General features: G+C 44.9%; 1 protein-coding gene across 5 annotated transcripts in view; it reads left to right on the forward strand.

The window, feature by feature from the left end:
• The first annotated feature begins 791 nt into the window (after positions 1-791).
• Positions 792-16727, forward strand: part of CASS4 (Cas scaffold protein family member 4) — a 50087-nt gene continuing 34151 nt past the window's right edge. For 2 of the 5 annotated variants that reach the window (XM_033186803.1, XM_033186806.1), the window contains exon 1: positions 1104-1700. In XM_033186803.1, the coding sequence (XP_033042694.1) occupies positions 1665-1700 (36 nt within the window). In that variant the 5' untranslated portion in view covers positions 1104-1664. Of the gene's footprint in view, positions 1701-16727 lie in introns of all 5 variants that reach the window. The other 3 variants (XM_033186807.1, XM_033186805.1, XM_033186804.1) reach the window with 3 other exon arrangements.

Genomic DNA, 16727 nt, shown 5'->3' on the forward strand with positions numbered 1-16727 from the left:
ATTAATATATTAATTATTAATATAAATTATGTCTTCATATCTCTATGGATTTCCTCCTTGAACCAAACAGTGTTCATTCCATGGGGTCATTGTTCCCTCCCTGTTATCTGCTATCACCTGCAGCATGCCAATTACTTGGCTCTGGAAGTTAATTTCTAACAATGGTAACATTTAAAAATATGGACTGTCTCGGCCAGAAATCAGTCAGCGACTTCAATGGGTAAATATGTCCTGGTGTCCAGACTTGTGGGGACTACACATCAGACAACCAGAAGACAAGACGCTAAAGCTGTCTGTTGAACTTGTCTCAGAGGCGTGGTAAAAGAAAAGAAGAAAATTTAAAAATAAAATATGAAAAGATGCTGTCTGACAAGAAGAGAGCAGTGAGCGGAGACACAGCTGACTGGGGATGGAACTTGACCCTCGCTTGGAAGAATGGGTACCATTTTGTCTAAATAAAAATGAAGACCAGGTCCAGGCGTGGTGGCTCGCACCTGTAATCCCAGCATTTTGAGAGGCTGAGGTGGATGGATCACTTGATGTCAGGAGTTTGAGACCAGCCTGGCCAAGATGGTGAAGTCCTGTCTGCACTGAAAATACAAAAATGAGCCAGGCATGGTGGTGGGTGCCTGTAATCCCAGCTGCTTGGGAGGCTGAGGCAGGACAATCACTTGAACCCAGGAAGTGGAGGTTGCCGTGAGCCGAGATAGCACCACAGCGCTCCAGCCTGAGTGACAGAGAAGGCCTCCATCTCAAAAAAAAAAAAAAAAAATGCAGACTTATTTTGCACAGTGTCTGCTATGCTGTAGGTCCTCTCTAGAGACTGGATCTGAATGTAGGGAAAGTAGAAAGAGTTGGCAAGTGATGAGAAACTGCATGAGCTAGCGGGGGTTTCAAGTACAGCACACACGATTGGTTGATTTAAGGGAGCGAATACAGGTGTGGGACTCAGCATAGCCCTCAGTGCAGAGCCAGCACCCAGAAGATGTTAATCATTAGGTACTGTGAGCAAAGACCAGGAGGTGAGCGTGGGGTTCCGAGCAGGGAGAATGCGCAGCTGACAGGGTGGGTAGAGTGGAGACTGTGTCCTTTAAGGCAGCCTGCTTGACTGCTTTTATCCTGGCTGTCATAAGGCAAGTTTTGGGGAGTAGGAAGGAAGAAAAGCTGACCACTATCGGAAATTTGGCTTAGTGGCCTCTCATCAGGGAAATGAGCTTGGTCTGTCGGGTGGGAGTTGTTCCCCAGAGTTGAAAGGACAAGAATGCTGTATGTTCATACACTGAGCTCTTCAAAGTAGGAACTTCGCCCTCTAAAGCAGAAGAGTGGTGTTTTTCTTTCCTTCTTCTTCTTTTGTGGTTTCACATAGCAAATGAGTGACGGTCTCTACTTATAGACAAAGTGAGACGTCAGGCAATGAGGCGTGAGTGTGGCTTGTATTTCTGGTCCTCCCCTCCTTCACTGCTTTCATTTTACTCTTATCGTGCTTTCCAGAAAGTTCGCCTGCTGGGAGAGTCTTTTTGATGATTTCCCATGTGTTGTCAGATAGCACCATAGAATTCAGTTTCCGAGAACCAGCCAGAAGCATGCAGTGACATTGCATAATCTGCCTCTGAAGCCGGAGATATTAGCTGTAGAGCTCAGGGGAACTGCTCCACATCACCGACATGAAGGGAACAGGCGTCGTGGACGGTGCGCCCAAGGTGAGTGATGCGGGGCTGTTTGAATGGGCTCTGGCAGGGAGCAAGCTGTGATGATTAAGGTTGTTGACCAGCTTTAGTTGTGACTTTCTAATAAACGCAAAGGTTGAATACCAGTGACGTGTGAGTTTGAGATCGGAAAGTTTAACATAAGTTTAAGTGTGGGAAATAGATGTGCTGTAAAGCTCCTTACCAGTTTGCATCAAAGATGGGTGAAAATGACTTTGTAGTAGAAAGCAGCTTACTTGATTGACAGCACCGTCCATCATTTTGTGTCCAGCAAACTTCTGAAGCAAGATGTGAGTCTGTCTCAGTCCCCACTAATTCCTTCTTTCTCTGGACCCCAAAGACACTCAGTGCCACTCCAACTGTCCTGATTGATTTCTGTGCTCACCTCGCAATAGCAGAGCCCAGACCCTTGCCTGCAGCCTCCTGTGCTGAGCCCACAGTGGGCACTTACATGTTATTTTCATGTTTACTTGTGCATTATGTGAGCAAAGCTGGAGCTTTCAGACAGACTTCATGCCTGCCATGAATCAAAAAAGATTCACTATTTAGAAAGGTAAAAGAAGCCAGGCACGGTGGCACATACCTGTACTCCCAGCTACTGGTGAGGCTGAGGTGAAAGGATTAATCGAGCCCAGAAGTTTGAGTCCAGCCTGGGCAACATAGCAAGACCCCATCTCAAAAAAAAGTTAAAATGGCTACCCTATTAAAAAAATTTACCCAGATGTAAAGAAAGTGAAGCTCAAGATCGTGCTTTCATCTTGCTATGCCCTTTTTAAATTTTAAGTAGAACAGTAAAAAAGAAATGAAACAAGCACTAAATGGGGAGCTTGCTTATAAAAAATCAATGCTTATTTTTAATTATAATAAAAGTGACGGCCGGGCGCGGTGGCTCACGCCTGTAATCCCCGCACTTTGGGAGGCCGAGATGGGTGGATCATGAGGTCAGGAGATCGAGACCATCCTGGCTAACACCATGAAACCCCGTCTCTACTAAAAAATACAAAAAACTAGCCAGGCGAGGTGGCGGGCGCCTGTAGTCCCAGCTACTCGGGAGGCTGAGGCAGGAGAATGGCGTGAACCCGGGAGGCGGAGCTTGCAGTGAGCTGAGATCTGGCCACTGCACTCCAGCCTGGGCGATAGAGCGAGACTCCATCTCAAAAAATAAATAAATAAATAAATAAATAAAAGTGACTAGTGTGGCTGGGTGCAGTGGCTCACACCTGTAATCCCAGCACTTTAGGAGGCCAAGGCAGATGCATCACTTGAGGCCGGGAGTTTGGGACCAGCCTGACCAAAACGAAAAAACCCCATCTCTACCAAAAATACAACAAGTAGCTGAGCATGATGGCGCATGCCTGTGATCCCAGCTACTCGGGAGACTGAGGCACAAGAATTGCTTGAGCCTGGGAGGCAGAGGTTGCAGTGGGCTGAGATTATACCACTGCACTCCAGCCTGGGTGACAGAGCAAGACTCTGTCTCAAAAAAATCAAAACTAAATAACAAAAGAAAAAAATGGTAAAAATCACTAGTGGAATTTATGGCTGAGTAACCCATGATAGTCTCTCTTATATAGATTATATGTAAATATCTTAGCTACCCTAGAATTTTGTCCCCAACTACTTACTTTGAAAATTTTCAAACCATTGGAAAAATATGGGGAGCGTGGGGATTATTCAGTAAATCCCTGCGTATCTTTCACCTAGATCATGGGTTTATGGTACTTTGTCATATTTGTGTGCATCTATTTGTGTATATTTAGACACTGGAACACACTTTGTTTTTATTGTTGTTGTTAAACTCTTTGAAAATAAGTGGCCAATACAATGATGCTCCACCCCTAAACTTCATTATGTGTCTCCTAAGAACAAGGACATTCATCTACAGAACGTAGAAGAATATCCACATATCATCATACCCAAGAACATTTCACATTGATTTAATAATACCATTCTACGATTCAGTCCAATTCACATTTTCCAAAATTATCCTTTGTAGCTTTTCTGGCTGTTGTTATTTGTTTGTGTGTTTGTCTTTCTGATCCAGGTGGTGTTTGTCAATTCTCAGTTCTTAATCTAGAACAATCTACTACCTTTTTCTCTTTCATAACATTGACCTTTATTCTAAATAGCCTAGATTTTTTTTTTTATGATTTAGACTTCTTTTTATGTGCTGCTTATTCTATCTAAATAATTTATTTAGCACTTTACAATTGGGTGGGGTTTCGTTATTTAAAAATAATATTTTTAGCAATGGGGTATCACTCTGTTGTCCAAGCTGGACTCAAATTCCTGAACTCAGGTGATTCTTCTGCCGCAGCCTCCCAAGTAGCTGGGACTACAGGGGCACACCACCGAGCCCCACTGCAATTTGTAAATAACGTGCATGTATGCATGGAACATGTAATTGATATTCCCAGCATCCCCATGAAATTCTGCTATTAATATTATACAGATAGGCCGGGATCAGTGGCTCACACCTATAATCCCACCACTTTCAGAGGCTAAAGCGGGTGGATCACTTGAGGTCAGGAGATTAGCCTGGCCAAAGTGGTGAAACCCCATCTCTACTAAAAATACAAAAAAATTAGCTGGGCGTAGTGGTGCACGCCTGTATTCCCAGCTATTTGGGAGGCTGAGGCAGGAGAATTGCTTGAACACAGGAGGCAGAGGTTGCAGTGAGCCAAGATTGTGCCATTGCACTCCAGCCTGAGCAACAAGAGCGAAACTCCATCTCAAAAATAATAATAATAATAATATATGTGTGTGTGTGTGTGTATGTGTATGTGTGTGTGTATATATATATATATATATATATATATATAATGGTAGCCAACCCTTACCAGTTGTCTGTGTGTGAGGCCCTGTGCTGAGTGCTCCACTTGCATTGTCTCATTATTACATCCTCATAACATCCTCCTGAAGCAGAGGTATTATTCCCCTGTCGCGGACAAGGAAACAAGGCCTCGCTGACTTGCCCAAGGCCATACAGCTAGTGGGTGGCAAGACCAGGTATAAACCCCAGGCAGACTAAGCTCAGAGCCCCATTCTTAGCTCATTATATTCTCTCCCTTGGATCAGGGGTTGGCAAACTCTTCATAAAGAGCCAGATAGTATTTTATGCTTTGCAGGCCAAATACGATCTCTGTTGCATATTGTTGTTTGTTGATGCAGTCCTTAAGATATGTACAATCATTCTTCACTCATGGTCATCTGTCTAGATTTGGTCCACAGGCCCTCATGTAGCAGCCTATGTCCTCTCAGTTTACACAGGCCACCCCCAGCCACCCACGCAGTACCAGGAAACACCCAAGTTGTTGGCTTCTAGTTCAGAGGCATCCTCAGTTAACCGTTTCTTGGGTGTCCTTACAGAAACTATCAATGCTTCTATAAGATACATATTTTAAGGTTTTACACAAATGAGAGCTGTGAGTAAAGAGCTGTTGAACTTCTTGCCTTTAGCAACTAACAATAGGTACTGGTGTTCAGTTCATATTAGTGCAGTTGATCCATCTCATTAATCTTAATGCCTACGTTGTTGCTCAATTGCTTAATAAATGGGGGCACAATGCTTCAGGGGGTAATGTCATGTCAGTGGTCCTTAGCTTTGGGGCATTCGCCTTTAAAACAACCCGGCCTTTCATTCAGGGCCACCGCAGATAGCCTTTCAGAAAACACTGAAGTTCGCCTTTGTACATTGGATGGTAAACAGGGACTGCTCTGGCAAGCTATTCCTAATTCTACCTGCTGGCCAGTAGCTCCGTTGCCAGTAGAGCTGCTTTCACCTTTGTGCGTAGCAGGTTTTGTGTAATTACCAGACCGATGTATTCTGTTTTTTAAAAATTGTTTTATAGAAAAAGGGGACATTTTTTTAAAAACACATGATATTAGTGACAGGAAACACTGGCCTTAAAGGTGGTAAATTTAACACCTTATTCATTGGTTTATTGGACTCTAGCCAGCTAGTCAACTCCATTCAAGAAATACTAGAAATTTAGTTTTTGTGGGTTTTCTTGAGACGGAGTTTCACTGTATCGCCCAGGCTGGAGTGCAGTGGCACGATCTTGGCTTACTGCAACCTCCACCTCCCAGGTTCAAGCAATTCTCTTGCCTCAGCTTCCTGAGTAGCTGGGATTACAGGCATGTGCCACCATGTTCAGCTAATTTCTGTATTTTTAGTAGAGACAGAGTTTCACCATGTTGGCCAGGGTGGTCTCAAACTCCTGACCTCAAGTGATCCACCTGTCTTGGCCTCCCAAAGTACTGGGATTATAGGCGTGAGCCACCGCGCCCGGCCAGAAATTTAGTTCAAGGCAGATAAGTGGGTTTATTATATGTAAGTTCTTATTTTGGATTTTTGGTACTTTCAAGTTATGAAAATAGAGTCTGCAATATACTTTAGTGATTCAGTCCTGTTTGCTGTAAATTCTGTTGACTTCTGTGTGTGTGCGCGCGCGCACGCACATGCTATTACAGGTAATATTGAAATTAGCATCTTCATACACAGCCCTTCTTTCCCCCAATAACATTATTTTCTCACTGGAGTAAATGTCCAGGAATTGAAAGAGGATTACTGAATGAAATAAGCATTGGCACTTATTTTCCATCATTTTCTGAGAATTTCTGATATTTGATTCTATTTTTTTTTTTTTTTTGAGACGGAGTCTTGTTCTGTCGCCCAGGCTGGAGTGCAGTGGCCAGATCTCAGCTCACTGCAAGCTCCGCCTCCCAGGTTTACGCCATTCTCCTGCCTCAGCCTCCCGAGTAGCTGGGACTACAGGCGCCGCCACCTTGCCCGGCTAGTTTTTTGTGTATGTTAGTAGAGACGGGGTTTCACCGGGTTAGCCAGGATGGTCTCGATCTCCTGACCTCGTGATCCGCCCGTCTCGGCCTCCCAAAGTGCTGGGATTACAGGCTTGAGCCACCGCGCCCGGCCATTTGATTCTATTTTAAACCTACTTTCCACAGTATTTTCTCTACAATCTGTACTTTCTTTCATAAAGACAGCTATGTGCTCACTCAGTTTTCTGAAGACACTTTTTAAGCAAGCATCTTTATTATGTTATTGAAGAATGGATGGTCCAATATTTATACTGTAAGAACATTTAAATGTGCTTAACTATCTTTCACGTTTTAAATTCAGCCTCAATGAAAGAGCAAATCTTTTTTGTCTCTCTTCCATCTCAACTCTGAGTGGCATGGTTCTGGACCCACTCAAGAAAGATCAAGGTACAGACGTAGAATTTTTTGTAAAATCTTCCACATTCTCAAGATTGGTTTAAACAGGACAAAACGTGGTGGCTTGGAAATGTCTGCCACGTGACTTGGCTTGCTTCAGTGCTTCTGGGCAAGAAAGCCTCCTGAGGCTTCACTTGTGAGTGGAGAGCAGTTTTAGGTTCTCTTTGTACCTTTAGCATCTCTGAGGTGGTGAGCAAGACATTTCAGACTCAGTCTCTGTTGAAGGGCAAATGGGATTGTGTGCAGAAAGCTGACCTGTCCCTTGAGGGCCCATTAGATCCCACTCCCAGCAGCTCTCCTGCCTCAGTTCCTTCCCCTTCTCCCCTGCTGTTCCCCATCCTGGATGCTCCTCTCTCTAGCCAGCATCACTTCACTTCACCCAGAGGCCTCTCTGGGCCATGCTGTGCAAATCACCTCCCCCCCTACACAGGCCCACCGCCATCACTCTCATCTATCTTACCTTCACTTATTCAGATCTGAAATTATCTCACTTTATTTGTTCATCTCTCTTCCTCTCTGGGAGCAAACCTCCATGAGGGACAGACCTGGACTTTCTTATTTCATCCTGCATCTCTGGTGCCTACGGCAGTGCCTGCACAAAGTAGGTGCTCAATAAATGCTTTGTGGTAATGTGTGTGAATGAATGGGAGGTTACAGGGAGTGCAGGTGGAGCCCTGGCTGCAGCCCCGCTGTGAGGATAGGAGCAGCACTACTTTCTAGTCAGCAGTTGTTTGGCAACAGAGGTCATTCCTGACTCTCAGCTCTCTAACCCCTACCTGGCCTCAGCCTAAGCTGCCACTCAGCCTGCTGTCTTGACAATTGGCCCCTCCTTTTCCATGGTCAGATGTTGCCTTAGATGCAAGCTGTTGCTATTGAAATCAAGGTCACAAAGACCTGTTGCCTCCCTCCAGCATTTCCCAGCAACTTCCTCCCTTCATCTATTCCATGAGGCAAAACAGCCCAGATACAACACCCAACTCGAAAACACAGCCCACCATCGATAGCTCAGCCATTCACCCAATGCGTAGTACTGGGCTCTGGGGGTTCAGGGTGATCAAGACAGAACTATTCCAGTGGAGTCAGCATGACAGTGAGCAAATAGACCCATGGTTTCAGGTGGTGAGAACTGCCAGAAAGAGGAGAAAACGGGGATCTGATGGAGGCGATGGATGGAAAAGGCCATTCTGAAGACCCAAGAGATGGGAAAAGCATTCCAGACAGAGGGAACAGCAGATGCTAAGGCCCTGCAGTGGGAATGCATTCAGCATAGCAGAGTGCCCATATAAAAACCAGTGGGGTCAAAGCAGAGTAAACCGAGAGAGAGAGTGGTCAGAAGTGAGATCTGAGGTGTTAGCAAAATAACATAGGGCCCGGTCGGCCATGTAAGAGCTTTGAAGCCATTCTAATTGCAAAGGAAACCACCAACCCACTTAAGGCAGGAGATGACATGGTCTGATTTATGTTTTCTAGATCACTCAGGCTGCTGTACAATAAATGGGCTGTAGGTAGGAAAGAGCCAAAGCTGGTAAATATGGAGACTTCAGTGTAGGTGGCTTCATTTTCCTTTGGGTTGGCGTCCTGCTCTTCTCCATGGACATGAAGGAGAATCATGTGCTCTGTCTTCAGAAAAAGTAAAACTTTTGGTGTTTGAGACTGCTGGTTGCCGTGTGGGGTGGGGAGGGGTTGTGAGCATAACAAATAGTAAATCGAGGAGTAGAGAGCGTCTATTTATGTGTGCCATGTTTGATTCAGGAACACAATGTACCTTTCATTCCTTCAACAAATATTGAATGCCTGCTGCATGCCAGGCATTGTTCTAAATGCTTCCAAGGCCAAGTGCCTGGTCCCCTGTCTCCATATGTAGTAAATAATTATTATGACTAATAAAAAATTCATCATATACTCATTATTGGTTCCCCTGTTTAGTCACCTGTAGTCTTTGAACATTTCAGTTCCTGTAGAGCACACTTAGGGGGAAAAAAGGCTAAGGAGAATGCCACCATCACCCCAAAACGTAAAAGGCCCGCGAATAGATAGGCGCTTGGCCGACATGATAATGGAATGGGGAAGCAACCGTAGAATGAAAACAGGGCCGTTTTGGAATTGCGATGACTAAGGGAGGAAATGACAGCGGCCTGAAGGGGAAATAGCTTAAAAGGAGGAAGGTGGGAGGCTGGTAAGAGGGCTGCCACGGAGGGGGAGATTAGAACACTCCAACTTGAGTTACAAAAAAAGGAAATACATTTCTTAGGAACTATTTCCAAACATGACGCCCCTAAAGTGTTTGTTCAGGGGAAGAGCAGCCTTGTACACACACCTACAAAAAGTAGAGTCGACACTGAGAAGAACATGCGTGGCCTCCTGTCCCTGGGACAGCATCCCCAGCTCTCGGTGTGGGAGATCCTGCCTTTTTTTTTTTTTTCCTGCTCAGGCTGGAGTGTAGTGGCACAATCTCAGCTCAGCGCAGCCTCTGCCTCTTGGGCTTAAGTGATCCTCCCACCTCAGCCTCCCAAGTAGCTGGGGCTTCAGGCATGCACCACTGTGCCCGGCTAATTTTTGTATTTTTCGTAGAAGTGGGGTTTTTTTCACCATGTTGCCCAGGCTGGTCTCGAACTCCTGTTTTCAAGTGATTTGCCCACCTCAGCTTCCCATAGTACTGGGATTATAGGCGTGAGCTACCGTGCCCGGCCAGACTCCGCACTCTTAAAACTCCTCCAGGAGGCCAGGCACGGTGGCTCACACCTGTAATCCCAGCACTTTGGGAGGCCAAGACAGGTGAATCACCTGGGGTCAGGAGTTCAATACCAGCCTGATCAACATGGAGAAACCCCATCTCTACTAAAAATACAAAAATTAGCTGGGCGTGGTGGTGCACGCCTGTAATCCCAGCTACTTGGGAGACTGAGGCAGGAGAATCACTTGAACCCAGGAGGCGGAGGTTGCGGTGAGCCGAAATCACGCCACTGCACTCCATCCAGCCTGGGCAACGAGAGCGAAAACTCCGTCTCAAAAACAAACAAAAGCAAGCTCCTCTAGGAGACGAGTGCGGATCTTGAAAAAGTTATTCACAGGCGATTCTAGGCCACTTACCTGGCCACTCAGAGAGTTTCTGCACGAGTTTATGAGTTAGTGAATGTATTGTTCTTTCCTTCAAACAATTGCTTCACCTTATCATCAAGAGCAGCTTTCGTGTGCTCTCTGTGTTCTGGACAGCCCAGGCAGTCTGTCTTCTGTGGGGCTAGGGAGGGATAGGAGGCAAGAGAGCAGTAGGTCATCTCTGTGTCTTGGAGGTGTTTACCATCCAGTTAACAGTAAGTGAAAAGTGCTTTGTGAAATGTTCACTTTGGGTTCAGAAATTTGCTTTTAGAGACGGGGTCTCACTTTGTCACCCAGACTGGAGTGCAGTGGTGGGTTTTTTTTGTTTTTTGTTTGTTTGTTTTTTTCTGAGACGGAGTCTCGTTCTGTCGCCCAGGCTGGAGTGCTGTGGCGCAATCTCAGCTCACTGCAAGCTCCGCCTCCCAGGTTCCAGCCATTCTCCTGCCTCAGCCTCCCGAGTAGCTGGGACTACAGGCGCCTGCCACCTCGCCTGGCTAGTTTTTTGTATTTTTTAGTAGAGACGGGGTTTCACCGTGTTAGCCAGGATGGTCTCGATCTCCTGACCTCGTGATCCGCCCGTCTCGGCCTCCCAAAGTGCTAGGATTACAGGCTTGAGCCACCGCGCCCGGCCCAAGTGCACTGGTGTTATCATAGTTCACTACAACCTCAAACTCCTGGGCTCAAGCAATCCTCCTGCCTCAGCCTCCCAAGTAGCTGAGACTACAGGTGCACACCACCATGCCCATCTAATTTTTTTTTTTTTTTTTTTTTTTTTTTAGAGATGAGGGGCTCTCCCTTTATTACCCAGGCTTGTCTCGAACTTCTGACCTCAAGCATTCCTCCTGCCCCAGCCTCCTAAAGCACTGAGATTATAGGAGTGAGCCACCATACCCAGCCTAGGTTCAAAAGTCAGAGTCTCACCACAGTTGAAAGGGGAATAGAAGCACAAGAGTCAGTAATTAATAACAAGCAACTCAAGGTGCTCCTTCCTTACACTGGTGTTCCCCAAAGTGAGGTGATTGCCAGCCACTGGAGTCAGGGCCAGTTACATAAGACATTCTCCCTTAGCTCCCTTTGGGTATCCCAAATAAGGGTTGGGATGGGTTTATGTGTAGTCCGTTATTAACAACTAAACAAACAAACCTAGTGAATTGCAATACATTCACACCAACAGAACAAAAGAAGAAAAACTTAAACAACAGAGTGGCTCCTTGCTTTCCTGAAGCACCTCTAAAAATGACCATAGAAAAATGGAAAAGTTGGTGAACAAGCCTGAACCTTCACTCATTTCTCTGTGATACATTAAAGAGCTTGAGCCAGCTTTGAATTCTTCCTAGTCAATCAAATGGAAAAACCATGCCCACAGGGACCCTGACTGTGGGCATGCCAGAGGATTTCAAGTGTGGTGCACAGAACAGTTTTTTACGTTACTGGTGTATCTTGATGTGCATTCAAACAAACTAAAACTAGCTCCTCAAACCTGGAATTTCATGGGTAACATTGCTGAGGGAGAGTTTTTTTTAATTGGCTCAATTTATTATTTTACCTAAAACATTGTAGTGGCACATGGATATGATAGGAAGCAGGCAGTCGCTAGACACACCAAGCTTTAGAAACACAGGCTGGGGGCCGAGTGTGGTAACTGATGCCTGTAATCCCAGCACTTTCGGAGGCTGCAGTGGGAGGATCACTTGAGCCCAGCTGTTGAAGACCAGCCTGGGCAACATAGCGAGACTGTGTCTCTACAAAAAATTTTAAAAATTAGCTAGGTGTGGTGGCTCATGCCTGTAGTCCTAGCTACTTGAAAGGCTCAGGTGGGAGGATTGTTAGAGCCCAGGAGTTCGAGGCTGCAGTGAGCTGTGATTGTGCCACTGCACTCCAGCCTGGGTGACAAAGTGAGACCCTGTCTCTAGAAAAGAAAAGGGAGAAACACAGCCTTAGACAAAGTTTTCTTCTAATTGGAGTTGACATAATTGCTTAGGACCCATCAAATAACACAAAACTCCTTTCTTTATGCCTTTCCTCACTTTTTTCCTTAAAAAACGAAAAAAGAAAAAGGAAAGAGGGAAGGAAAGGAAAGGAAGTTAGAGAGGAAAAGCACCTGCGTGTTATTTTCTCTGTAATCCCTCAGATGGCTTTCATGAACTAAGAGGTAAGAGTAAGAAAAGAAGTCATGGGAAATGTAGATTTTGCAGCTGGATGGGAACTTGGCGATTGCCCTGTGAAGCTCTCTCACTTGCAGGTGAAGAAACTGAACCCCAGAGAAGTTCTGTTACTTGCCTCCTCTTTCGGTGGGTTTTTCATGAGCAAGGGTGAAATTGTCAACCCCTTAACTTGATCCAGCAGTTCCCCAAACCAAATATCTTAAGCAATAACTCAGGGACTAAGCTGGCAAGGAATAGACTTGGCGGTGGGAGGCAGTGGCAAGGCTGTGAATGAACACACTAGGATCTCTGGAGCACTTTGAGTTGGAGAACGCAGTCTGGTATGACATGGGCCCATCTTGGGCCACAGACATGCTAACTAATTATGTGAAGTCCTGAGAGACCTTTATTGTGTCATGTCAATCCTGAGCTTAGATCAAGGAGACTGGTTACCTGTTCCCCTGGTGTATATTGTCAGACGTACAGTAGGTGCTTGATACATAATTGCCAATGAAATGAAGCCTTACGTGCAGCTTAGCAAGGTTTCCACGAGTAGGGGAAGTATATTAAAGCATGTCGATCTGGTTAAGATCCAAGCCTACTGGAAAAGCACAGTATTCAGTTATCAGAGAAGTAAATGCTTCATTTCCACTGGGTGGCTTTGGAATTTTTTTCTGGCCGCAACCTCCTCCTCAAAGCCCCATTAGTAGGCAGTGCCTCCTACAGCTGCAGAAGTTCCTTTAAAGTGTGGTTTTTTCATCTGAATCATCAGGAAGAATTCAAAGCGGGTTGGGTCAGAGGTCAAAGTTTTCAAGGAGAACCCAGTTAAAGTTTGTGCTTATTTACAGCATATGCCATTCTCCAGGATTCTTTTTAGAGGTGTTAAAAAAGTAAGGAACTCCCTTTGCATTCAAGTTTTTCTTTTTCTGTCATATCCCTCCTCATATGCAAGTTCACCAGGTTTATTCACTTCGTTGTCCCTGGTTTCTATGGATACACCAGCCACAAAGGCTATTTGCATCCATTTGGATGGGAGGGAACCAATGGGAGTGTGGGAGAGAATGCATTATGTAACCAGCCCATCCTTCCCCATGGCTGGGATAGCAGGAAGGGCAGTGAGCCTCCCCCAAAAGCTTAGAGATCCACTGGCCACATCCACAGGCAAGGACAGCTGCAGAGAAAGTTTAGACCCAGACCTCACAGCATTCCTGCACAAACTCCTACAGAAAGAGTTCCCCTTCCAAGCGATTTGTGACTTCCGCTGGTGTTTTCCGGGATATGGATAGTACTTTTTAAAATCATTTCTTTAAAGGATCAAGATGAAGGTGAATGTGAGTATCTGAGTTTCTGTCTTCTGACATCTATTTCCTACAACTATTTGATTGCTTGGCACTCTGAGTTAACTGTATAAAGGGGTCCAGAGCTTGTTATTTCCAGTGCTCCCCACTATATTAAGGAAATAGGTAATGATGGTTTCCCAATGACTGTCACACCATGGGAAACAATTGAAAGTTGCATCCCGTTTTGAAACCAGAAAGGGAGACCTTATATTTTTGTTTAGAAAGTTATATTCTATTCTATTAGGTTTTGTTTTAAAGCTTAAATATTACTTTATTTTATTTATTTATTTATCTATCTATTTATTTATTTATTGAGATGGAGTGTCGCTCTGTTGCCCAGGCTGGAGTGCAGTGGCACAATCTCAGCTCACTGCAACCTCCACCTCCTGAGTTTAAGCAACTATCCTGTTTCCGCCTCCCCAGAAGCTGGGACCACAGGCGCACACCACCATGCCCCGCTAATTTTTGTATTTTTAGTAGAGTCGGGGTTTCACCATGTTGGCCAGGCTGGTCTTGAACTCCTGACCTCAAGTGATCCACACACCTCGGCCTCCCAAACTGTTGGGATTACAGACATGAGCCACTGCGCCTGGCCTTAAATGTTACTTTAAATATAAGAGTAGTTGGGAAAAGGGAGTTTCAATTCACACTTCCAGTTAAATAACTTTCAGATCATTTTCTGCACATTCTGGAGATTTTCATTCAAGAATTTTCACCTTTTTCAAAAATAGAGCTGAAGCAGAAACTCGGTTATTTTCCTAGCCTATTTGGCAAATTAATATCAATCAGAAAAAAAGGCAGCAGTTTCCCTTCAGCATCTCTCACTTAACTACTTTGCTAAGTTTTTTTTAAAAACAGCTCCAAGAGAAGCAACTGTCCTTTATGTGAGATGATGCAAGAAACCACTTAGCTATCACCTCGTTAAAAGAATTTACTTGCAAATTCTTAGAGCAAGCTCTGGTTATGAAATATACCATTTTCTTATTTTAAGTGACAGTTCCTCATAACTTATGGAATTTTACTTTTAAATGTAAATATTGTTATGGAAAGCCACCGCAATTCATGGGGGAAAATAAAAGTTAAGATTACAACTTTAGCCAGGCACAGTGGCTCACGCCTGTAATCCCAGCACTTTGGGAGGCCGAGGCGGGTGGATCACCTGAGGTCAGGAGTTCGAGACCAGCCTGGCCAACATGGCGAAACCCTGTCTCTACTAAAAATACAAAAATTTACCAGGCAGGGTGGCAGGCAACTGTAGTCCCAGCTACTTGGGAAGCTGAGGCAGGCGAATCGCTTGATCCCAGGTAGCGGAGGTTGCAGTAAGCAGAGATCACACCACTGCATTCCAGTCGGGATGACAGAATGAGACTCTGTCTCAAAAAAAAAAAAGGATTACAGGTTCTTTCTTGGATAACTATGTCAAAGGGAGGTGATTACAGAGGAAGGAAGGAGGCAGAAGGGACAAAGAGAAGACAGGAGTGAGCTGGCAAAAATGAAGAGAGGAAGGGAGAGAGAACAGAATGTTAGATGAGGGAGGAGATGGCTGGTTGCCTGGTGCTCCCTTCTCAACTGCAGACCTCACAGCACAACTTCAGGAGTTGTAGGAGGTTTTCCAGGAGAAAAGTAGGGACATGGTTATTCTGAATAACCATGTTATTCAGTAAGACCCCTGTTTCCTACCCAGAAGGGACCCTCAGTGAGTGACATAACCTTCCAGAAAGATGCTATACTTACAAAAGCATCGATGCAGACCTATGCTCATCTTGCTCTTTTTTAAAAATTTAATTTTTAAAATTTTTCCCAACATCACACACGTGCAACACGCAGCTACTGTGTCCTGATACTGCACATCCTAACTTTGGCCTTGGGAAACATGTCCCATCATGGGAGGCCCTCCTCTCTGGCCTGGGTCTTTGTGCACAGGACCCAGATCATTCTGCAGCTGGCCAAAGGAGAGCTTGAGGAGCGCTGGGATAGCAGGAAGGGCAGGGAGCTTCCCCCAGGAGCTTAGAGATCCACTCAGTGCCTCCTCAACTTGCCTGGACCAGGCCAGACAAATCTTTAAAACACTTTGAGTCTAAACTTCTGTGATTCTTAATGCACCTGCAGTTAGATCCCATTTAACAGTCATTCATTGCCTTCTCTGTGTGCTTCCACTCTGTGGCCCTACCCTCAAGGAAGAGGTAAATGCTCACACAATCAGCTAGTTCTCAAAAAAACACTCAAGTACCTTTCAGCATCCTCCATTCTGTACACGGTCCAGGCCCTTTGGGGGATGGCTAGTGAGAAGTAGTTGATGATGTTTGGCATCCCGGAAGTTCAGGGAGGTGAGAAATCTTTGTGCATGTGGCAAACTGCTTTTGGCCAAGATTAAGATGGACTCAAAGTCAAAATTCCTTTCTATCTAATCTAGGAGTAGAAAGGCCTTGCGTGATCATGACAAGCAGCTGCTTCAATTCACCAGCGCAGAAATCCTCTTCTTCCAATAGAACAGAATCCTTTGTAAATTAGATTTTTATATTGAAAAAGAACATTTACACATGGTTTTAAAAATTCCAGCCTTACAAATGAACATGGACTCAAAGTGTTTTTATCTAATCCCAAACATCTATCTCCCCAGACCCCTGTTTCCTACCCAGAAGGGACCCTCAGTGAGTGACATAACCTTCCAGAAAGATGCTATACTTACAAAAGCATCGATGCAGACCTATGCTCATCTTGCTCTTTTTTAAAAATTTAATACTACATGTTGGAGATTGTCCTATTTCCATTGATATAAGCTCTACCTCATTCTTGTAATGGCTACATTATACTCCATTATACAAATGTCTCTGTTTCTCAGCTTCATCTCCCTCTCCCAGGAGGCACTTTGCCATCCTGTATCTGCTAAGATGTCCGCACTGTCTTGTGATAGAGTCCATGCTAAGCAGAGCGGTTTGTAGGCTAAAAGAGCACACTCCAGACCCCAAACTGCCTGCATGCCAATCCTGGCTTTGGCCTTTGATTGCTGAGCTACCTTAAGTTACTTTCTCACCCTCTCTGTTCCTTAGCTTACTCATCTCCTAAATGATAATGTTACTTACAGTATCTGCTTCATAAGGTTTTTTAAAATATCAAATGAGGTCATCAGTGCTAACTCCTCATCCCAGTACCTGACACAGAGTTGAGAACCCGCGAGCCATCCTCATTCCCAAGGCATTGGCTAA

The sequence above is a fragment of the Trachypithecus francoisi genome, unplaced genomic scaffold (genome assembly GCF_009764315.1).
Source record: "Trachypithecus francoisi isolate TF-2019V2 unplaced genomic scaffold, Tfra_2.0 Lachesis_group21, whole genome shotgun sequence".
NCBI lineage: Eukaryota > Metazoa > Chordata > Mammalia > Primates > Cercopithecidae > Trachypithecus > Trachypithecus francoisi.